This window comes from Jaculus jaculus, chromosome 12, assembly GCF_020740685.1.
Source record: "Jaculus jaculus isolate mJacJac1 chromosome 12, mJacJac1.mat.Y.cur, whole genome shotgun sequence".
In the NCBI taxonomy this organism is placed as follows: Eukaryota; Metazoa; Chordata; class Mammalia; order Rodentia; family Dipodidae; genus Jaculus; species Jaculus jaculus.
In genome coordinates this window covers 19,571,593-19,595,775 of record NC_059113.1, presented here as the reverse complement: position 1 = coordinate 19,595,775, position 24,183 = coordinate 19,571,593, and the positions used below count along the sequence as shown (strand labels likewise).

The 24,183-nt window shown below is 44.0% G+C and overlaps 1 protein-coding gene and 1 pseudogene across 2 annotated transcripts in view; one reads left to right on the top strand and one right to left on the bottom strand.

Moving 5' to 3' along the window:
* Nucleotides 1-24,183, top strand: part of Kif13b (kinesin family member 13B) — a 190,449-nt gene that overhangs the window by 58,439 nt on the left and 107,827 nt on the right. For both annotated transcript variants that reach the window (XM_045131922.1, XM_045131921.1), the window contains exons 4-10: nucleotides 2,486-2,546; nucleotides 4,299-4,391; nucleotides 6,322-6,502; nucleotides 11,203-11,290; nucleotides 14,552-14,686; nucleotides 18,320-18,432; nucleotides 20,121-20,232. In XM_045131922.1, coding sequence (XP_044987857.1) covers nucleotides 2,486-2,546; nucleotides 4,299-4,391; nucleotides 6,322-6,502; nucleotides 11,203-11,290; nucleotides 14,552-14,686; nucleotides 18,320-18,432; nucleotides 20,121-20,232 — 783 coding nt within the window. The remainder of the gene's footprint in view (nucleotides 1-2,485; nucleotides 2,547-4,298; nucleotides 4,392-6,321; nucleotides 6,503-11,202; nucleotides 11,291-14,551; nucleotides 14,687-18,319; nucleotides 18,433-20,120; nucleotides 20,233-24,183) is intronic.
* Nucleotides 14,935-15,801, bottom strand: LOC105944984 (annotated as a pseudogene).

Here is a 24,183-nt window from a genome sequence, read left to right as displayed (position 1 = left end):
TCTCAGCCTGAAAATGCTTTCTCCCAGTCAGTCTGTGGAAGCCCTGCAAGCTGTCGGCCTCCTCACAAGCCCATGGCCGCTTGCTGGCACAGGAGGGCTGGAGGTCTGTGGAAGGAAAGCAGTGCTCTCTACCAGTTCTGCCCAGTCTCCTAGCAACATAGCACAGATTCCTTGTGTGGCATATATTGGCACAAAGCTGGCAATTCCAAACTGTGGTCACTCCATGTTAGGCCGACTCATCCTCCTGGCTCCCCGGCGGCCTTGCCGGCCACAGCGTCCCGAGGCCCAGTTTCCTCCAAAGACTGTGCTCATGTCTCAGAGCCAAGTCACAGTCGAAGGCAACGTCTGTGGGCTGGGGCGGCTGCTCTGTCTCACAGTGGACTTATGGGTGCTCTGAGCCAGCATAGGTCTGTGTTTTCAACTTGACCAAACTCTGAAGTTACTTAGAACTTCCAGGAAATTCAGAGTTTTTAATCTATATTCTTTGGGCTTGTTTTGTTTTGGAGCCTGTGGTTGAACTGTAATTCCACTCTCTATTGTGGCCAAAGTCTGGGTAGACATGCTGCTTGGGATTCAAATGGCTTCTTCAAAAGTCGTTGACTGTTAGCTGTTTTTGTTTTTGGTCAAACCTTACCATTTCTATGAAGAGGGGTAGTTTTCAAGTGTTTTTTTTTTTTTTTTTTTTGCTTCTGTTAGAGAAGAAGCTAGAGATGCTGTAAACATGCAGGGAGACCGCTTTGTGACCATTTAAAAACTGTCCATGTTCTATTTACTTAGTTATGTCTTCATGTTTATAGAAAAGTGCTGTATAGACAGAGCATTGAGGCAGAGCCCATATCTTAACATAGTGGTTACCTCTCAGAGGCGAAGTGTGCATGTCAAGTGGGGAGGCCTTGGTTTGTTATTTCACATTTTTGTGATAAGTTTGTTAGCATGAATGGTTCTTCTCTGTTCACTGAAAGTTTTTTTTTTTATTTAAAGAAAAACATGTTTATTTAGAAAGAACTAGGGGAGAGCATTAGGAGAGGAGGATGCATTAGAACAAAATATCATGATGAATGTGTAGGAAAAAGCCACATTGAAACCCAGTATATTGTATACTGTAGCATTCATTAATAATAAAAAGAACAGCCACAACAACAAGAACAGCTCCACTCAGGAAATATTACAGTATTTGCTTCTTAACACGAAAAATCCTAAAAACTTGGAAACCATTCAAATAAAAGACCTGTTCAACCCAAGACCCAACTTCCAACTCCAACATTAGTAAGCCAACACAGTTCCTCAATGGGTCTCAAACCCTGAACCTTGTGCAAGCCTTGTGCAAGCCTAAGCCCATCCTCACCTATTTGATAAGTTGTTTCATGAGCAACAAAGGTCATGTATGACCCAAAGAAATAAACCTAGGCTCTTGAAAATAGTGACCATGTTTGACAAAGGTCCAAAGCCATAGAAAGCACTAGGTGTGTAGCGTTATCAGGCCTTAGCTGCCTTGTTATTTGTATGAAACAGGCCTGTTGATTTTTGTCTGTGGGTGCAGTGTGCATAAAGTGTGATTATAGCCCAAGTTGGCAAGAAGAGAGCGCGGATTGGCTGTCTTATGAAGGTTTTGGCTGAAAGGTACCTATGCTGATTTATAAAATGGCCAAAAGTTAAAGGGGGCTGTTTCGTGTTTTCACTAAACAAGAACACACATTTATTGCTCTCCACCTCCGTGGCCTGCTGCAGTGCTTCTGTGTGGAGGAGTTGTTGCCTATTTGCTGCTTTTCCTCTCTTATTTGTCACTTACCCTAGGTAAGATGTGGGCAAAGTTTGGTGGATAATTAAAGAAAAAGACAATAGAGAGAGGAGAGAGGGTCCCAGGAGGGAAAAGAGAGAGGAGGAGGAGAGAATATGATTACAAGGCCCTGTCACAAAAAAATCCAACCAACAACAAAAATAAACTTTATATTTATAACTATGTACATGTATAATAGGCAGATTATACATATTGTTTTGCAAACTTCAATTTTTTTTTTTTCGAGGTAGGGTTTCACTCTAGTCCATGCTGACCTGAAATTCACTCTATTCTCAGGGTGGCCTTGAACCCACAGAGATCCTACCTCTGCCTCCCCGAGTGCTGGGATTAAAGGTGTGCACACCACGCCCAGCTCAAACTTCCTTTTATAATTATCATTGCAGGTACTTTTTCATGTAAAATGTAGATCTGTATAATTCATAGGATATTTAGTTGTCATGGAAAGCTGTACATATATAGCTAATTGCCACAGCAAGTTGCGTGTTTTTTTGGGGGGGGATGAGGGAGGGGAACTTGAGACAATATCTCATTGTGTAGCCCACACTGGCCAGAAACTGTAAATCCTCCTGCTTTAGTCTCCTGCATGCCGGTTTTGTTTTGTGAACGATTGTACCCATCATCACAGCACTGTATGACTTGCTAAGGTTTGGTTCTTCATGAAGTCTTGCTGTGTTCCCTTTTCAACAGGTGTTTGCTTATGATCACTGTTTCTGGTCCATGGATGAGTCTGTCTGCGAGAAGTACGCAGGTAAACAGCACCGCAGCCTGCGCCCTGCCAGCGTTTCCTGGGTTCTCCATATACCGCTGCGCTGTCATTTGACGCAACTTTTAAATATTACGCAGACAACTTCCTTCAGTGTTTGCTTTTTCTGGTTTTCTGCCGCTCTGGAGAATGAGACTTTAGCGTGCTGTTCTTGGTGTGAGGTGATAACGTTGCATGCCTGTGGGGTTTCACAGAGGCTGTCCTGCGTGCATGTCTCTATGGGACCAGGAGCCATGGAGCAGGACCGCAGGCTCCCAGGTGTGCCTGCAATGTGGATAAGGATGCTGCTGTAAGGAGGGAAGGAAACCTTGAATGGAATCCAGGTTCTACCTCTTTTTTTTTTAAAAAAAAATTTTTGTTTATTTATTTATTTGAGAGAGAGAAAGAGGCAGATAGAGAATGGGCATGCCAGGGGCTCTATCTACTACAAATGAACTCCAGATGCATGTGCCACCTTTTGCATCTGGCTTATGTGGGTAGTGGGGAATTGAACCTGGGTCCTTAGGCTTCGTAGGCAAGTGCTTTAACCACTAAGCCATCTCTCTAGTCCCAGGTTCTGCTTCTTACACCTCTGGGATAGCCATTAAATCTTTTAAATCTTTTTTGTTTTTCAATGTAGGGCCTTAATCTAGCCCAGGCTGACCTAGAATTCAACTATGTAGTATCAGCCTGGCCTTGAACTCATGATGATCCTCCTCTTACCTCTGCCTCCCAGGTGCTGGGATTAAAGCTGTACGCTACCACACCTGGCTTCTTGACAGCCATTAAATCTATAGGCTTGTCAGAGCCTCTACTTTCCTCTGTAGCACAAAGAAACCTACCACATTTCTTCTCTGTTTCCTTTTTGTGACCTAAATCTGTTGTACCATTCTCCTAAATGATGACTAAGACTTCATTTCAGTTTAGAACTGTGGTGAGACCTTTTAGTCCCCATGTCTCTAACTGCTAATGAATGGCACCTGTGTCTAAGGGGGGGGGGGGGGAGAGAGAGAGAGAGAGAGAGAGAGAGAGAGAGAGAGCACGAGCGCGCAAGAGTGCTCTTTTAGAATTTGAGCATGATATTTTATTGGCTTCTGTTATGAGAAAGGATAATTTCCTGGTTTGTTAATAAAAGAAAGTTAGGTGCATTTGGTCTCACTGGCTCAGTGTTGACTTTATGGGTCACCCCAAGTTCAGAAAAGTGATAAATAACCGGCCAGTTAAGTAGGAAATGAGGTACAATGGGTGAACACCTTTGCTAGCACAGAAGCATTGGGTTCTTCCATATTGGTTTTGAGACAAAGTGAGGTTGGATTACTTGAAGCCAAAGGAAATTTCCAGGGTGTAATTCCCTGTTCTAAGTGTTATGAATTGTAGATCATGTAATTAGAAATTTTCTTTGAGGAAAAGAGTGAGGGGATGGGCACTTAGTAGTTTTCTGAACATGTTGACTCAAAGCATTGTCTGAGTGGTATGTGGTTAAGGTCAGGCATCTCTAGGTCCTAAGTGTAAGTTTGAGATATTTGTACTCTCCCACCATAAAATAAGCAGCTCATGGCTTCTTTGCATTGGTCAGGTCTCTATGTTCAAGTATATGTCACAGGGAGCTCCTGGCTGAGTTTCCTTCCTGCACAGAAGGCAGAAACCTTTGGAAGCATTCATCAAGTTGAAAATTCTCTTTTTTTGGAGATAAATAAGTGAATTGCACTTTGGGAGCTTTTTGAATTATTCATAAAATATTCTTTCTTTGTCTTTTAGGCCAAGATGATGTTTTCAAGTGCCTTGGAGAGAATATCCTTCAGAATGCCTTTGATGGCTACAATGCCTGTATCTTTGCCTATGGACAGACGGGTAATGTAAAGTAGTAGGAATTCGTGCCAGCCGGTGACTTTCAATGACAGGAAATAGAACTGTGTTTGCTGAGTCACAGGTTGCTCATTTGTTCTGTTTTTTTCTTTTATAGGAAGTATTATAGGTCATGAAAATAGGCAATAGGATGTTTTTTTTTTTTAATGAGTGTAATAAAATTAGGATTAGGATCCTCTACTGGTATTTTCATGTGATATGTGTTTTTTCTTGCTGCTGAGCTTTGACTGTTGAACTCACCACTGACCATGGCCAACGTACCATGGTGCTCTGGGGTCAAGGCAGAGAAGATGGCAAAAAGACCATGCTTGTTAATAATATCTTACTGGTTATAACTAATGAAGTGCTTTGGGTTTCTGTACCTTTGTGGTTGAGAAAAGAGGGAGGGAAGGAGGAAAGGAAATCCATTTAAAGTGAACTATTTAGTTTTATAAGGAAGGGTATACTGGGTAACCTGTCCAACTGGAAACTGCTGCTCACAAAACAGTGTTTGTGATGGCTTCAAGCATTACAGGTTGTGGCCAAAAGAGCAGAAACCCTGAGTGGGCTGTGCCAGCTTCACTCTTGCCTTGGTCACTTGCCAGCTCCAGTGCTGTGTCCTGCCACGGCTCATCTGTGAGCTGTTGGTAATTCTAGACCCTCGTTGCAGGGTCGTCCTAGTGAGGTGGCATGTGCACACTTCAGGGAGAGCCTGGTCCAGGGGAAGGAGGAGATGAGTTTTAGGAATTAGGGCAAGGGTGGCATCTTACGTGGCACAAGCAGCAGCTAGTGCGGTGTAGGCATGTTTGCAGACAAACCATTGCGCTGGAGAAGGAAAGGATCACGCTTAGTGTCAGTTGTTGTTGTTTGGGGATGGTGAAACTATGGTGACTTGATTTTTTTTTTCCCCACTTTACTGTAGTTTTGAAATTTTCCTTGTTCTTTTTGTTTAGACAGGGCCTTGATTTAAAGCCCAAGTTGGCCTGGAATTCACTATCCTCTTGCCTTGGCCTCTGATATAATAGTTGTGTGTTGTCATACCTGGCTTCTCCACTTTTTTTTTTTTTTTTTTTTTAAATGAAAATGCCCAGCCAGGCATTGTGGTGCAGGCCTTTAATCCCAGCACACGGTAGGCAGAAGTAAGGGGATTGCCATGAGTTTGAGGCCAGCCTGGGACTACAGAGTGAGTTCCAGGTCAGCCTGGGCTACCCCCAAAACCCAAAATAAATAAATAAATAAATGAAATTAAAATGCATTTTCATTTAAGTGGAGAAAATAATTTAGAAAGAGATTGTTGTTTGTCCATATACTGTTGGAAGAGGTCAGTATATTAATTTGCCCTGGGGCCTATAGGGATAGTCTTCATTTTTTTGTGCTATGATTAGTAGTTGAGAGAAGATAATTCAAGGACTGTCCTTGCTCCCTCCCTCCCTCTTTCCCACATTACCTTCTTCCCTTCCTGTCTCATGTAGTCCAGGCTGGCCTCCATCTTACTGTGTAGGTGTTTCTGTCTCATGAGTTCTGGGATTACAGGTGTGTGCCACCATGCCTGCCCAAGGGTATTTCTTTCCCAAGCAGGTTTACTTTTTATTTTGCTCTTTTTTGTTTTGTTTTGTTTTTGAGGTAGGGTCTCACTGTAGCCCAGGCTGACCTGGAATTCACTATGGAGTCTCAGGGTGGCCTTGAACTCAAGGCAATCCTCCTACCTCTGCCTCCCTAGTGCTGGGATTAAAGGCATGCGCCACCACGCCCGGCTTTTGACTTTGCTTTTGTAATAAAGCTTGTGTCTTCCATTTCTTTCCCCACACATGGGTTTATCTCATGCTGTCTTTTGCACATTGTGCAAACTGCTTGCAAGTCTCTGTGAGCGATGGAAAGAGGATTGCGTGTCCACCTTCTCAGAGAGACGGCAGTAACTCGGCTTTCCCTTTTTCAGGGTCTGGAAAATCTTACACCATGATGGGTACAGCCGACCAGCCTGGGTTAATCCCAAGACTCTGCAGTGGACTCTTTGCGCGGACCCAGAAAGAGGAAAATGAAGAGCAGAGTTTCAAAGTAGAAGTGTCCTACATGGAAATTTATAATGAAAAAGTTCGAGATCTTCTTGATCCCAAAGGGTAAAAGACTTTGAGACTTGAGTGTTGTAGCTTTCTGGACTAAAAAGGCTTCAGTGAAATTTGTAATTGCACTTCAGTCGAGGATCATCGACTGTGGTCTTTTGTTATTTTTAGTTGTATGGGGTGGGTCCTGCAGCCAGTCTTGGCTTTTGGAACTTGTGAGGAGCCATGTAGAATGGGACAGGGACAGAGTGGCATGTAGCTGTGCCATGCTGGCTTCACCCAAAGCCACAAGCAAAACATGTAGTGAGAAGTAGTCATTTGGTTCTCGTATAACTGCTGGTAGCCATATGTGATTTGGCTATGTTTTTTTTTCTTAAGCCAACAAATTTCAGGGGGGGAAATGCCTGTGATTTCATGGCATCAGTTTTGACAAGAACTAGCTCAGAGCATCAGAAGGCCTTCAGCTGAATACAGCTGACCGAGGATAGTGGGGGTGGGGGGATGGGAGGGCTCAGCAAGCCTGGAGGATGGGAGGGCTCAGCGAGCCTGGAGGATGGGAGGGCTCAGCGAGCCTGGGGGCACTGTGAAGATTTCCTGGTGCGGATTTTGTTTGTTTGTTTGTTTTTCTGAAATCGGGTGTCACTCTAGCCCAGGCTGACCTGGAATTCACTCTGTAGTCTCAGGGTGGCCTCGAACTCACGGCGATCCTCCTACCTCTGCCTCCCGAGCGCTGGGATTAAAGGCGTGCGCCACCACGCCCGGCGTCCGGTGCAGATTTTGAAGAACAGTGGAGAGAGATGGGTGGTAACTGTGGTTGGGGCTCACTCAAGTGAAAACGGCATTAGCCAGGGGAGGTGGGATTGCAGAAAGTGTGACGGTAAAGAAGACAGCCGGCTACCCTAGGTGACGGAGGTGGCTCAGTAAAGATGGTGAGAGCGGCAGTGACTCACAGTGGTGCTCCCTTGGAAGCAGAGCCCGGTCAGTGTCTCACTGGGCAAATCAGTTAGAGAATGACACTAGGTGTGTCTGTGCAGACCTCAGCTCAGCAGTGTGTATGAGCGGCCCTTCCACGCCAGCACTGCGCGTCAGGCAGCATACACTTAGGGGGCCACACAGCCTGCTTTTCACTTGTAAAGGAGGCTCACACAAAATAGAGTACAGAACAGGGGCCAAGGCTATATGGCTCCACTGGGTAAGAGCACTTGCTGTGCAAGCAGGAAGATCTGAATTTGATCCCCAGCACCCACGTCAGAAGCTGGGCATGGCTGCACATACTCGTAACCCCAGTGGTTGGGGGTTACGAGTTTGTGTGGAGTTGCTTGAACTCTCTTAGCCGGACGTGTTCGTGGTCTTCAGTGGTTTCTTGTTAGTCTCGTGTATACTTTCGGACGCACAGTGTCGGCTTTGGGTTCACATAACTTGGGATCCAGGTCCTCTTCTTATTACTGGTTAAGCAAGTTCCTTACACTTTCTAGGTCAGACTTGTACAGAATGATGTTACCCCAGCACCCTAGGGGCTGTTGTGAAGATGGACTGCACGATATGCTGAGGTCACAGTACTTTCCTGGCACACAAGGACACATGCCAGCTCTTGTCATGTTGCTCATGAAAGTTTCTTGAGGATTAAAAAAAAAAAAAAGTCCTGAAAATTTCTGAATGGGCTAAAAGCCTTAAAGACTATTTGAGAAAAGTAAAATATCAAAATTCAAATATTAATTTTGTTAATTCAACACCCACTGTGATGTGATTATTTGTATTCTTCTGCTCATGACCTAATGTTACAAAAGTTATCTTTAAAGGACAGGGGAAAAAGTAGGATAGAAGTTGACAGGAGACTGTGTCCTGAGGGGGAGAGGTGACAAGGAAGCCCAGGTTCTGTGCCTCCTTCAGCTACAGTTATACAGTGGTGGGCCTTTAGTGCCTACAGAATAAGGTTTCCATTCCACAAGTGGATCTGTGAGTGAAGTAATGTGCTGTTTAGCATCATCTGTGGTGGTGAAGTAATCAGTGACCTTCTAGGATGCTAGAAGATTCTAATTCATCAGAAAATACTAAGCTGCATTCAGTATGCTAGAGGAAAGCAGACATTTTAGATTTAAGAGCTGTTCACTGGCTCACTCACTGTGTTGCTGTCTGATGGGTTTCTCAGTAGCTGTTTATAACCTCTGCTTCTTGCTTCCCTCACCATGGATAATAATGTGGGTGTGACACACCCACTCTGTGGTTGTCTGTCCTGTATAGTCTCCATCGTTCCTGCCATTCTTCCTGCCTTGCTGTGTTACCTGCACTGTCTCCAAACCATGGAAGCTAACACATTGGCAGTCTTCTTATCACCTCTTCTCATTTCCACTGTTAGCCAAGCTATTCCCTGGGTGACTTAGGTGCTAGGGATTATGCTGAGAACTGCAGACTCCAAAACTATTCGGATAGGTTCTTGTTCTTTTGGAGCTCAAAGCAGGGGGGCCGCCCCAGCACTCGGAAGCAGAGGTAGGAAGATCACACACCGTGTGTTCAAGGCCAGCCTGGGACTATAGAGTGAGTTCCACCCAGGTCACCCTGGCCTAGTGTACCTCAAAATAAACAAAAGTCTCCAGCTGCGTGTACATTAATTCTGCCCTCTGGTGAGGATGGGACAATCTGAGGCCAGAGAATAGGCCAGATGAAGTGTAAAGGAGGTGTCAAGCTGAGGAGCTTGGACCTTATATCAGAGAACTGCCACAGAAGTTTAAGCATTCTGTCATTATTTATTTTTAAAATATCTCATTTTTGTGTAGTCAAATGAATACACATTCATGGGAAAGAGTACAGATGAACAAAGGAGCGTAATTACGTGAAATCTCACTCTCAGCAAATATTCCATTTTGCAATTTATTTATTTGACAGAGAAAGAGGGGAATAGAGAGAGAGAGAGAGAGAGAGAGAGAGAGAGAGAGAATGAATGAATGAATGGGTGTGCCCGGGCCTCCAGCCACTGCAAACAAACTCCAGTCACCTTCTCCCCCTTGTGGATCTCGCTAACATGGGTCCTGGGGAATTGAACTTGAATCCTTTGGCTTTACAGACAAATGCCTTAACTGCTAAGCCATCCCTCCAACCCTGCAATTTTATTTTAATTAATAAATACTTTTACATTTTTATGGAATATGGGGTAATGTTTTGTTGGCTATGTGGCTACATATATGTACATATATATTATTGTGCAATGGCTACCTCAGTCTAATTAGCATATCCATTACTGTACCCTGTGTGTGTGTGTGTGTGTGTTGTGAATACTTAAAATCTGCTCTCAGCAGTTTTGAAATACATGTTACATTTTTCTTGGCTGTGGCCACCATCCTCAGTGGAGCTCAAGAACTTAACTCTTCTTAACTGAAATGTCACACCCTCTGGCCAGCCTCTGAGCAGCGTTCTTAATCTTCTGTGACTTGCAGAGTCCTGGTGCCACACATTCTCGTGCACCTGGCGTTTTTGGCTGATGTCTGTTACCAGGCTTGTCAGTTCCTTGTTTGCTAGGGCATTCTTTTTTTTTTTTAATATTTTTTATTTTTATTTATTTATTTGAGAGCAACAGAGAGAGAGAGAGAGAGAGAATGGGCGCGCCAGGGCCGCCAGCCACTGCAAATAAACTCCAGACACATGTGCCCCCTTGTGCATCTGGCTAACATGGGTCCTGGGGAATCGAGCCTTGAACTGGGGTCCTCAAACTTCACAGGCAAGTGCTTAACTGCAAAGCCATCTCTCCAGCCCAAGGGCATTCTTTGTTCTAGAAAAAGAAATGAATATTTAATTTTTATCTCATTGAATGATTGTTGGGGAAGAGGTTCAGTGGGTAAAGTACTTATTGTGTAAGCATGAGGATTGGAGTTCAGATCCTTAGCGCCCATGTAAAAGCTGGGAGTGCTGGTGTGCACTTACAATCTTAGCATTCACGTTCATGCGTGTGCGCATATACACACACGGATCAGGGCATGGTGACACACATCTGTAGTCTGGCATTTAGGAGGTTAAGGCCAGCCACTGTCACGTAGTAAATTTGAAATTATGAGACCCTGTCTAAGAAATGAAAATTTTAAAAAATCATCCTTCCTCCCTTTATCGTGTCAGTATGATAAGGTGTGTGGATTTCTCCCACTCCTCCAATGCTAAAACAACTGGGCAAGCCTTAGCTAAGCCCAGCATTGTGTTTTCAAATTGTTACTTAATTCATTTCTTCCTTTTTGTTCATGACTGAGCTGGATCTGTGGTTTTCTTTCTTGCACAGTTAAACAGTTATTTTCTTTTTTTTTCTTTTTTTCTTTTTTTCAGGTGTTTGGACAATTTACCACAAATAAGAGAGTTTTTAGTCAGGTTGAGGTTACAGATTCGTGGTTGATGTTTTGGAGGGGCGGGTGGACAGTACTGGGTATTGAACTCAAAACCTCAAGTAAGCACTCCATCACTGAGCTACATCCCTGTAAACAGTTATTTTCTGTCTGGGTGCTAGGTTCTGCGATATGACAAGGAGGCTGTTCATAGTTATTGACTTTGCATTCTTTGTGGTAGTAAATAGACATCCCACGGTTTACCCTTTGAGTGATGTGATATTTTCCCACTTTGTGAAGTTTTTCTTCCCAGCAAAAGATTATGGTTTAAATTCTTCAGGGAATCCGGTCAGTTGTTTTTATTTATTTGGGGTTCTTTCTTGAAGTATGTCTTCCTGGGAAGCACAGTGGAGTCTTTTCAAAACAGGTTATTTATTGTTTGTTTCTCATCAACAGAAGCCGCCAAACATTGAAAGTCAGAGAGCATAGTGTGTTGGGACCCTATGTGGATGGACTTTCTAAATTGGCTGTCACCAGCTACAAGGTAAAAACATCCTTTATCTGCATTACTTAAAGTTAATGAAGTTTAAATTTTTAAAAATATTTTTATTTATTTATTTATTTGAGAGAAGGAAAGAGGCAGAGTGTGTGTGTGAGAGAGAGAGGGAGGGAGGGAGAGAAAGCAAGAGAATGGACGTGCTAGGGCTTCCAGCCACTGCAAACGAACTCATGGCATGCGCCACCTTGTGCATCTGGCTTACATGGGTCTTGGGGAATCGGACAGAGGTCCTTTAGCTTTGCAGGCAGGCACCTTAACTGCTAAGCCATCTCTCCAGCCCTTTTTTTGTTTTTTGAAGTAGAGTTTGCTTTAGTCCAGGCTGACCTGGAATTCACTATGTAGTCTTAGAGTGGCCTTGAGCTTGTAACAGTCCTACCTCTGCTTCCTGAGTGCTGGGATTAAAGGCATGCACCACTATGCCCAGATGATAACTTGCTATTTATTTATTTATTTTTTTTTTGGTTTTTCGAGGTAGGGTCTCACTCTGGTCCAGGCTGACCTGGAATTAACTCTGTAGTCTCAGGGTGGCCTTGAACTCATGGCGATCCTCCTACCTCTGCCTCCCGAGTGCTGGGATTAAAGGCGTGCGCCACCACGCCCGGCGATAACTTGCTATTTTTTAAAATTGAATTTACAATGACATTACTTAACAAAGCCACTGTTTACAAAAGAATCCTACAAATGAGATAATGCAGACCAGACAATATCAGCTAAGTATGACACAGTTTTTTTTCAAATTTTTTATTTGTTTGTTTATTTATTTATTTATTTGAGAGCAACAGAGAAAGAGGCAGAGAGCAAGAGAGAGAGAGAGAGAGGGCATGCCAGGGCCTCCAGCCACTGCAAATGAACTCCAGATGTGTGTTCCCCCTTGTGCATCTGGCTGATGTGGGTCCTGGGGAATTGAGCCTTGAACTGGGGTCCTTAGGCTTCACAGGCAAGTGCTTAACCATTAAGCCATCTCTCCAGCCCTATGACAGTTTTTAATAAGATCATCAGACTCAGTGGATGTTGGTAGGTTTGGAAAAGATATAGGAAACTCTAAATTTGGTAGTGTTTTTCCATTCTGGTGCTTTTTATACTTTTATTTTTTCCCAGTTAATGAGTTTACTTTGAGGATTGTTATTTATCCTGTTGAAATTTTCTCTAAGTGTTCTTTTTAATTTATATAGTTATATAGCAAAATCGAATCATGTGATATGCAGTTTTTTCACATATGTATGGCAGTTTTAGGATTATATATATTCAACTACATTTGTCATAAAATATAATAGGACATATATTTTTCAAGTATAAATTATGTTTTTTCATTATTTATCCTGTGTCTAGAAAGTACCTGACCTATAGTAGGTGTTTTTAGTATACATTTGAGTGAATGAATCAAAGAACAAACATTGATTTAAATGGGACTTTTATATAAAAGAAATCTGGAAGTTGAAGCTCTGGGCCTGGTACGGCGGCTGAGATGTGTCATTAGGGACCTAGATTTCTTCGCCTCACTCCACAGAGAGATGCTCTAATGCCCATGTTTTCCTAATGGCTCTTTGAGCCAAGATGTGCTGGCATGCCTGCTTCCTTCAAGGGTAATCACCTAGATGGTCTGTGGGACACTTCAGGTCTAGTCTCTAAAAGTCATGTGGCCAGGCTGAGTAAAGACATCTGGGAAATGTAGTCTCTCTGTCATAGTAGGCCTCTCTAAAGATAGGATTCTTTTCCTGAGAAGAATAATAGACTGGATAATAGGAGGCAGCTGGATAGCTGTCTCGAGCAGGGGCTCTTTCTTGTGCTTCTTCCAAAGGTCCTTGCAGATGGCTGCTTATTTATTTGTGACATTGTGAATTAAACCCACGCATACTAAGCAAGTGCTTTGTTTCTAAGATGTATCCCTAGTCCAGGTGGATAGTTTCATAGCTATGTGCTGTTATTAATGAGCCTAAAATTCAGATTGGTTCAATAACTACTGTTTTAGAGCTTATAACATTTTTTTTTTTCCTAAGTAACCAGGACATGGTGATACAGGTCTGTGATCCTAGCTCTTCACAAGGCTGAAATAGTAGTGTCATACAAGTTCAAGGCCTGCCTGGGCCACAGAGTAAGTTGTAGGCCAGCCTTAGTGTGATTCTGTGTGAAAAAGTAAAAAAGCTGAGAATGTAGCTCAGTGGTAGAACACTTGCCTAGCATGCATGAGGTCCTAGATGCACTCCCTATTATGGGGTGGGAAGTGAGGATAAAATTTTTTTTTAAAGTCCATGATCATATTTCTATTACATTATGTATCTTTGAAGCAGTAATAGCAAATAAGTGGTAAGTCTATACAGGAAATTAGTCTCGATGTTCTTTCTTTTAAGAACAGGTTGATTAAGGTATACATATGCAGGTGGTAGGCAGTAATATGCCTGGGTGAAGGAGTTACAAGTGATTTTTATTTACTGTTTTTCTTATTTGCATAATCTAGTTTGTTTTAAAAATAAGCTTACATTGCTCTCATGATTGTAGCTGGCCAATTTTTTCAAGTTTCTAAAGTAAATGAATATTGGCATACGGTATCTGTCTGTTTTATTTCCCTTAAAAGTGGAGTTAATAATTCTGGGTATGATATACCAGTAATGCCACAACTCTAGAAGCAGAGGCAAGGGGGATCACAAGTTTGAGGACGGCCTGGGCTTCATAGTAAGTGTGAGGCTAGCTGGGCTACCTTGCAAGAGTTTTCCCTCTCTAGTGCTAGGGGTAGACCCAGAGCTTTGTGCTTGTTGGGGAAGACTCCACCTTTGAGCTAAATCCCCAATCCCAAGACTTCTCTGTCTTTTTTTTTTTAAGAGAGAAACAAGTATAGCTTCTAAACATTTCTGTCTCAAAGCTGACATTTTCTTTCATATCTATAGGAAATAATTTGCTTTAGTTGAGCTGTGGAGATAGGATGGCTGTATTTCCTTTTTTTTTTTTTTTTTTTTTTTTTTGGTTTTTCGAGGTAGGGTCTCACTGGCTCAGGCTGACCTGGAATTCACTATGTAGTCTCAGGGTGGCCTCGAACTCTCGGCGATCCTCCTACCTCTGCCTCCCAAGTGCTGGGATTAAAGGCGTGCGCCACCACGCCTGGCTTGATGGCTGTATTTTCTATGGGGTTTAATGTTGCTTGACAAACAAAATGTGACCTCTAGACACTGTCGGCTAAGTAGTGAACCAGGAGAGCTTTCATGTATATTATACAAATAATGAGATGTGCGCCTGTGATCTCCTTCCACTTAGGACATTGAGTCTTTGATGTCTGAGGGTAACAAGTCTCGAACAGTTGCTGCAACCAACATGAATGAGGAGAGTAGCCGATCCCATGCAGTCTTCAAAATCACCCTCACGCACACTCTCTTTGACGTGAAGTCTGGGGTAAGTGTGCACATCAGTACTAAAGGGACCGTGGTCATCTTTTTCTCTTGGGATATTAGCTGAATTGAAGGCCTAATCATACTGAGCACCAGTCAGGACTCCAGACAAGAAACAGGCAGCTCTGGGTGAGCAGAAAGGGGTTCACTGCAGGGAGTTGAGGAACTCGGCATTGTTGGAACACCTGGGCAAGAGTGGATCTAGGCTGAATCTTTTTTTTTTTTTTTAAGTTTCTTTAATTTTTTTTTTTTAATTCTCTTGGACTTCTCCTGGTCTTCTGCCATTGTCTTCGCAGGTCTCTTCTTTAATCCCTTAATTTCCCTCATTTGTAATTTGCTCAGGTCTTGCTTCTGCATGTGGGATCTTCTACAGGTTGTACAAAAACTATCGTAAGAGATGTTTTGCTTTTCCTTTGGCTTGAGAGCTTTAGGCATTTTCATAGATAACTTCTACAGGTCATCAGATACTAGGTGTGTCCTCCTCAGAACCAGATCCAAGGAAGGTCTCACCTCCTCCCATTCCACCCGTGCTGTCCTGTAACCAGATTTCTTCAACAGCAACTTGTGTCTTTGGAACTACTGCTCAGTGCAGTGAAGTGCAGGACAGTCGGACATTTGGCACTATGGGGCCTCTGAAAAAAATCGATAAGATTTTTTTTTTAGTCTTTTATAATCTTCTGTTACATCAGAATCATCACCAGCAAATATTAACCAGGGTTTTGTTCCCTCAGGACACTTGGTGTTCCTAGTATCTTTTAGAGACATAAATTTCTCCATACTGAATTCAGTCCATCCAGCACATGGTGGTCATACATATGAACTGTTACTAGATTATTTGGGTGTTTCTTGGTATAGGAGCCAAACATGAATAAAGAGCAACCTGACTTCTCTGAGAAGAATTTCAGTGATGTCTGATCCTCAGAGGGTCTTGTTATATTTTTTTCTTTCATATGGTTTCTTCGGTGCACACGTATCTCTGAGGACTTGCATCACTGTGGCATTTCCCCCTTGAGTCAGCGTGGCATTTTAAGTATCTTCACTGGGTTTTGGTTCTGTCTCTTCAAGGAATCACTTGGCTCTTTTTGTTGTGGGCTTTATAATCCAATCTGAGGCGTCCATCTGTGCTACATTCCTGCCCCCAGCTAGACTGAATCTTTAAGAATAACCTGTGGAACCACCCAGATCTATGTTCCACTAAGTTAGTGCCATCCTTTAGGCCATCCTAAAGTGTGCATTCAAGGGACACCCCACAGCTCCAATCTGAAGCAGGAATAAAGAAATCACATCTGTCAGTGCAGCTACTGCTTAGCGTGCCCTAGAAGCTGGAGAATGTGCTGCAAAACCACAGATGTCATCCCCTTCCTGCTAGCAGAAAAAGCCAAGAGAAGACATTTTACTTGTCTTTCCAGCCTTTAGCAAGAATGGCTAATGGGAGCTGGTGTCACTCTGAAGCCTGGTAGCAAGGGGTCAGAGACTAGGCTTCTCCCACCGTCTCCAGAGGAAGGGTGCCAGTCACCGCAGGATGGCACCTCCACCACAGCGGCTCGAGAGCGTCAACCCCAATGGCTGGAGCTTGAGGGCTCGTGTTCCAGCACCTCAGCATTCAGCGGAAGCTCCTCTCTACGCTGCCTTCTGCTCAGAGCAGCCCGAGTAGAAGGGGCGGTGTGCGCAGGGGCAGCATCCTGTAGAGCTACTAGACTCCACGGGTGTTCTCTGTTTGGTCCAGAACCTCGGGAGATGTCAGCGCTTCTGCCACATCAGGATCTTCTCTGCTGACGCACATTCTTGTGTTCTCTCTCGTCGTGCGAGGCCCGTTGGATTTCGTTAGGACGTCCACCCTCGCCCAGTGCCTCGGTTTCAAATACCAGAAGCTAAAATAATAGCACTGGCAAAGTACTCTGTTTTGTCAAGATTTTCATTTGATGAAAGAATGCTTTTCTCTTTACCACCACAGCAAGATTAATGTGAAAACAAAAAGTTCTTTGTTTTTCTGTTTCCTTTAGCATAAAACAGAAGAAATGCTGAAGACATTTTTATTCAGCCAAAGTGCTTCTGATTTGGGAAACTGAATATCCTTTTGTCAGCAACATGTTTATTTTTAGGGAAATAAATGTAAATGCAGTTTTGTGTGTATGGTGCTGGGGATGGAACTTAATGGAACCCAGGGCCGTGGACATGCTAAGCAAGCATTCTACCATTGGGCCATAGCTCATAAATGTATTTTGTTTTTATTTTTTATTTTTTTTTTTGAGGTAGGGTTTCACTCTAGCCCAGGGTGATCTGGAATTCACTATGTTGTCTCAGGGTGGCCTTGAACTCACTGCGAACATCCTGCCCCTGCCTCCCAAAAGGTGGGATTAAAGGCATGCACTACGGAGCCCGGCTTGCAAATGTATTTTAAAGGAAAGTTGAAAAAAATCATCTAGTCTGTATCATTGATTTTCTATGTTTCTTTCTTGTTGTTCACATAATGTGATTTGATAAAAGAAAATGGCACTCTACGTATGATTCTCAATAATTACATAAGAAGAAGATGAGAAATTCTAGAAAGAGAGACTCTTTTATTGTAATATCAGACTAAAATTTTTTTACATTAGCAACAAAACAAGTATTTTGCCTTAGGATTATGGTATTTATGAAATTTTAAGCACAGTTTTTCAAATCATATTAAAATTTATATCTTGCTGGACATGGTGGCTTACGCCTATAATCTCAGCACTTGAGAGGCTCTCTGTGAGTTCAGGATCACCCTGGGGCTACAGAGTGACTTCTTGGCCAGTCTGGCTAGAGTAAGACCCCACCTCAAACAAGATGGGGTGTGTGAGTGTATAGATATGTGTGTGCATGTGTGGTACGTCCATGTATATGTGTGCACGGATATGCATACTCTGTGCACATGTGTGGAGGTCAGAGGAGGACATTCAGTGTCTTCCTCTATCACTCTTCTGCCCTATTTCCTTGAGACACAGTCTCCCACAGAACCTGAAATTAGTGCTGTGTCTTGGTCAGACTGGCTGACCATAAGATCCGGTGATTCCCTTTCAGTGCTGGGGTCACAGGGGCATACATGTGTTTGGCCACACTTAGTTTCTTATGTGGGTACCGGAGACCGAGATCAGGTCCTTCTGTTTGTGCAGCAAACACTGTTACCCACTACGCCATCTCCCCAGCCCTAAATTTATGTCGCTTTTGTGTACATTCCTGAAAATAATATTGGTCTCTTCACGATGTCCCATTTTGAGGGCCACTGTTTCTCTGAGATAATTACTTCCATTCCTTCTTGTCTGTCCATTATATATGTATCTTATTTTGCTAGATTGTACAGTAGTATTCTTACAGTGTTTTACAGAAACAGAATCTTTTTTTTTTTTTTTTTTTTGAGGTAGGGTCTCACTCTAGTTGAGGCTGACCTGGAATTCACTGTGGAGTCTCAAGGTGGCCTCGAACTCATGGTGATCCTCCTACCTCTGCCTCCCAAGTGCTGGGATTAAAGGCGTGCGCCACTACGCCTGGCTTACAGAATCATTTTATAGCCACAGCACACAAAGGATGTTGACCACAAGCCATCCAGTGAGAGTTGGCCTGCCTTCTGCATTTGGTAGTCACTCACTGCTGTGTATGTTGGTTAACCTTGCAGACATCTGGGGAGAAAGTGGGCAAGCTGAGCTTGGTTGATTTAGCTGGCAGCGAGCGAGCAACAAAAACGGGAGCTGCAGGCGACAGGCTGAAGGAGGGCAGCAACATCAACAAGTAAGTGTCCCAGCATAAGTGTCTCTCTTAGCGTGCTCTATTAGATAAGAGAAAAATAGGAAAACATCTGTGATTATTAAAAGAGAATGGTGTGGGGGGCGGGGTTGATGGCTCAGTGGGGAAGAGCACGAGCCTGCAAGCTAGAGGTGCCTGAGACCATCTGAGTTCCATCCCCCAGCACCCATGTAAATAGCTGGGCACGGCCATGCATGCCTGTCACCTTAGTACTTTGAGGAACAGAGACTAGAGAGTCACTGGGGCTTGTGAAACAGCAAAAATGGCAGCTCTGGGCACAGAGAAGAGACTCTGTCAAGGAAACCTGCAGATGACTCATGGAAGGGAGCGTCCCACGTTCCACGTTCTCCTCTGGTTCTTGTGTGTTTGTATACACACGCATACACTACAGACCCCACACCACACATGGTACTCACACTGTACACACACACACACACACACGATGGGGGGGGGAAGGAAGGAGGATTCTGGAATGGTTAAGGCAATGATAACCAGTTTGGATTTTTTCTAATATTTTCTCTTACAACTTTATTTTTGGGGGAGGGGAGGGAAGAGAGAGAGGGAAAGAGAAAGTAAGTATGGGCACCCCAGGGCTTCTTGCTCTTGCAAACGAACTCCAGATGCATGCGCCACTGCACATCAGGCTTTATGTGGGTACTGGGGAATCGAATCTGGACCATCAGGCTTTGCAAGTAAGTGCCTTTAATGCTGAGCCATCTCTTTGGCCCCTTTTCTAGTGTTTTCAATGGGCCCAGGCTCCTTTTCTGTTCCATGGGGATGTTTAATGGCACCGAGGAACACAGCTTTGGTCAGGTCAGGGTTTTCCAATAGTGATCCTATTAACACTCTCTTCTGGAAGTGGGGGATGCTGGGCATTCGGGGAAGCTTAGCAGCATCTCTGGCATGTGCCCACCCCACAAAAGTTAGAACCTACTCCTTCCCCACTCCCAATTGTGACAACCAGACTCTCCTTGTGGCTTGCAGTTCCCTGTGGGGTGCAGTCACCCACCAATTGAGAAGCGGTGGTATAAGTTAGAAAAGGACAGTGATATATCACCACCCAGAGTTTACCTGCTGAGTGTGGCTTGCGTTGCTGTCTGACAGACACTGGGTGCTAGCCACGGCGAGCTGTCACTTTATGACTGCTGCTGTGTTTGTTCTTGAGGCAAGGACTCTATGAAGTCATATTTTGTCCACCAGTTCTTTCATTGGGTTCTATTCGTCCCTCAAATTAAACTGTTAGTACCTCATGGATCCTGAGTCTTGGCCTCAGCCTCCCACAAGGATATCTGACGAGTTGCTGGTGAATAGGTAGGGAACAGAGATGCTGTGTGCCGTGACTGCCACGTGTAGATGTACTTCTTGCTTTGTATTATTGTTTTAATTAGTGTGTAGTCTTGGGCATCCTTCTCTGAAGATCTCTAGCAAGTGTGTTACTATCCTGACCCAAAGCTTTGCAGCTCACATTTTCATCCGCAGAAAAGGACAAAATAGGCTAAGCGTTTTTGTTACTTGCGATCGTGTTAAAATGACACAGCAGCTCTTTAAGCTGTGTACATGCAGGTTCAAGGGCATCTTGCTGTTCCATCTTTGTGCTAAAATGTGACATCTGATAAGCTCCTTTTTTTTTTTTTTTTTTTTTTGGTAATTATTATGGTTTGTTGCACATGCAGGTCCCTTACAACCCTCGGTCTGGTTATCTCAGCCCTAGCAGATCAGGGTGCCGGCAAAAACAAAAATAAATTCGTTCCGTATCGGGACTCGGTTCTCACGTGGCTGCTCAAAGTAAGTTGTTGTTATTATTTTTAATTTCTTCCTTTTCTGGCATACTTTCTGTGGTTGGCATAAAGAGCAAAGAGTCAGCTGCTCATCTCTTCCATTTACCATTTTCTCTACCTGTGTTCAGACTTACAGGTTTTAGATTGTTACGACAATCACGGATTTCATGGACTGAGCAAGCATAGGCTTCTGCCTAGCATGCAATATTCCGTCCTCCAGAGGCTGTATGGGGGGGGGGCTCTTGGGTACACACCGACTCATAGAGTTGATGTTACAGCTCAGTCACAGAGAAGCGTCCACTGTCTGACACTGTGCTGAGCTGCTCTGTCCTTACAGACTGTCTCATTGATAGTTTAGAATAATTTCTTTTTCATTTCCTTTAAGACCATTTGCTTTTTAAAATTTATTTATTTATTATTTTTTGGGTTTTGGTTTTTCCACTAAAGGTCTTGCTCTAGCCCAGGCTGTCCTGGAATTCACTATGTAGTCTCAGGGTGGCCTTGAACTCATGGCGATATTCTTACCTCTGCCTCCTGAGTGCTGGGATTAAAGGTGTGAGCCACCATGCCCCGCTCTGCTTTTCCGTTCTTAAAGTTGTGGCTAAAGGACACAGAGAACACACTGTCATTCATTGATTAAGTCACTGTGAATGGGAGGTGGGAATGAGCAAGTTAAACCCAAGTGAAGTGCTTGCTGGGAGAGAAGCAGAGGACCCCCAGCCTCCTGGCCCTCACGGCTCAGCATCTGGGATGGGCTGGGGGAGGCATGCGCAGAACGTTCAGACTCGAGCTTGTGGAGACCCCACCACAGACAGATCCTGGCAGTCTTCATAGAGGTGAAGTGGTTCTCAGGCTGGTGTCCGATTCTGCTGACAAATATACAAGTGTCAACTTGGAATAAAATTTTACACCTGCCCAGTACTTACTTATTTATTTATTTTTGTCTATTGAAAATGAGAAATCATGTTATGTGGCTTGCTGAGTTTTGTGGTGGCACATTTTCTCATTGGTAAAAAAAGGACTGAATACCTTTTACTCACTGTCGTGAATATAAAGATGGGTGGAACAGACTGAGAGCTTAGTAGAGGGTGCTGTGGCTGAGTCCACGGGGTTTTGGGGGAAGCCTGTCAAGGGAGTGGGGCTTTCTCCTGGGCTCTCGAACCTAAGCTCTCAGAGTTCCCAGTAGTCAACGTTTTATCTAAAACTCTGCACTTCATTTGAGTGTGCTTTGTCAAGTGAGAACATTGTTTGCATAAATGTCAGTAAATTCTGCTTAAGTGTGATGCTAAAATTGGATTACATTGCCAAAGGAGATTGGCTCCTTTGGGCCAAAATGCTATAAAATCTGAGGTTTTAAACAAAAAGCTAAGCAAGTTTCAGAAAAACATTTTTATTGAGAATTTTAATACATCAACATACTGTAATTTGATCATATTCCTGTCCTATTAACCTCTTTTGTTCTCCCTCTCCGCCCCCATTCTACTGAGCATTCTTCCCTTTCCAAGAAGTCCTCCCCCTGTTTTGAAGTCTCCTTCTTGTCCTCCTCTATCCTGTGTCACAATATTGATGGCTCAGAATTGTGCAGGTCTCGTGGGGGGTAACGACCACCACTGTGAGATCATTTATCTACTGATGAGCTCATGTCCCGAGAGCAGTGCCCCTTTGCAGTCAGCTGGCTGCCTTCCCACCGCGAGGCTCTTCCACACTGTTCCCTGAGCCATGGTGGGTGTGGCAGAGAAGTCTCCTTTAGCGTTGAGCTCTTGACAGTTTTCACCTTCGTTGACTTTTGTGTCTCCTCAGTGTCTGCCACCATCTCCACACTGAAGTCCCTCTGGCTAGCAGTGAGAGCAGCACCTCCTCTGCAGGGTTCTCTGAGCTGCCATTCTGGATAATTAAAAATCACTTGTATATCAGGCATGGTAGCACACATGTAATCCCATCACTTAGGAGGCTGAGACAGGAGGATTTCCTCCATTTTGAGTCCAGCCTGGGCTACATAGCAAGACCTTGCTTCAAAAAGTTTACTTGTTAATGGATATGACAAACATTTTGCTGGCAGGGAGTGGGTCAGTAATTAACCTGGATATCTGTCTTGCTTATTTTGAGAATAAATTTTGCTTCTCAAGCGCTTCACAGAAGTCTTTTCAATCACATATAATTATCCCCTTGATGTGCCTGGTTTAAAAGGCAGAATGCACGTTGTCCTTGTCACTTCAGCTGTTGTTAGTGGCCTAGGTAATTCTTGAGGGCCAGCCCCCAAACTGCTGCTTGCCTCACCTGTCTTAGGAGAGCCGGGACCCGTGCACTTCCTCTTGACTTGTCAGAAGGTGGATAATAGTGCTTCTCTTGGCCACATGAGGCAAAATGTGTTGGATTTACAGGTGGCAGCGTGCAGGAAGGAGCCCAGGGCTGAGCTGACTGACCATCTTGTGTGTGTCTGGGCCAGGCTTTTCGCATAAAAGATCACTTTTTTTTTTTTTAATCAGAAAGAGATGTTACCAGTCTTTAGAAAGTAATGAAAACTGTTCATAATGCTTGAAGAATGAGCCAAAAAATAGTTTTACAAGTTCACATGGGACAGGGAAGATGGCTTGGCAGGTAAGAGTGTTTGCTGTGTGAGTGTGAGTCCCTGGCACCCTGGTGAAAAGCTGCGCATGGCCATGCACGCCTGTAGCCCTGCTCCCGGGGGAGCCAGAGATGGGAGTCACAGGGGCGCTCTGGTCAGCCAGCTGACTGCAAAGGGAAGCCTCGGGCTCAGTGAGAAAGTCCATCTCAAGGAGACAATGGAAATAGAGGAGGGTACCCGGCCTCTTCTGGCCTCCACAAAACACGCACATGCACACACTGTACACACACCACATGTGCTGTGAACACATTTACAATTGGACACATTTCTTTTAACACTTGTATTATCTTTTTAAAAAATTTATTTTTTAAAAAAACTTTTATTCATTTGAGAGAATCAGAGAGAGAGAGATCGAGAAAGAGAGAGAGAGAGAGAGAGAGAGAGAGAGAGAGAGAGAGAGAGAGGGAGGGAGAGGGAGGGAGGGAGAGAATGGGTATGCCAGGGCCTCCAGCCACTGCAAACAAACTCCAGACACATGTGCCACCTTGTGCATCTGGCTTACATGATTCCTGGAGAATTGAACCAGGGGCCTTTGGCTTTGCAGGCAAATGCCTTAACCACTAAGCCATCCCCCCAGCCCTCTTGTATTATCTTTTTTTTTTTTTAAATATATTTATTTGCAAGCAGACAAAGAGAGAAGAGAAACAGACAGAATAGGTGTACTGGGGCCTCCAGCCATTGCAAATTCCAGATACCCTGACACTTTGTGCATCTGGCTTTATGTGATTACTGGGAATCAAACTTTGGTCCTTAGGCTTTGTAGGTAAGTGCCTTAACTGCTGAGCCATCTCTCCAGCCCATCGTACTATCTCTTTTTGTTTTTCTGTTTGTTTGTTTTTTGAGGTAGGGTGCGTCTAGCCCAGGCTGACCTGGAATTCACTGTGGAGTCTCAGGGTGGCCTTGAACTCACAATGATCCTCCTACCTCTGCCTCCCAAGTGCAGGGATTAAAGGCGTGCACCACCATGCCTGGCTAAATTAATCTTCTTGACTTTGAGTCCTTCAGTAACTGTCCCCTGGCCCTTAGGATCAAGTACAAGTTCTTTAATGAGTGCCTTGCAAAGGCCCCAACCTGTTGACCTGTTCTTTTGTTTCCATCCTCTGCTGTCTGCTGGCGTAAATCCCTGCTAAGGGAGCAGGGCTCTCTTACCCCTAGGGCTTTATTCTTCCTCTCCCTGGAACTTTCTTCCTCATCTCTTCTCTTTCCTCTGCTGCCCTCTCCTTTACCTGCCTCTGGTTATTCACCTGCATCTCACTGATGTTACCTGCTTTGGAGTCCTTATTTGAAGAACTGCTTTTCTGCTCCTTGTTCTCCCAGGTCTGTCACCCACCC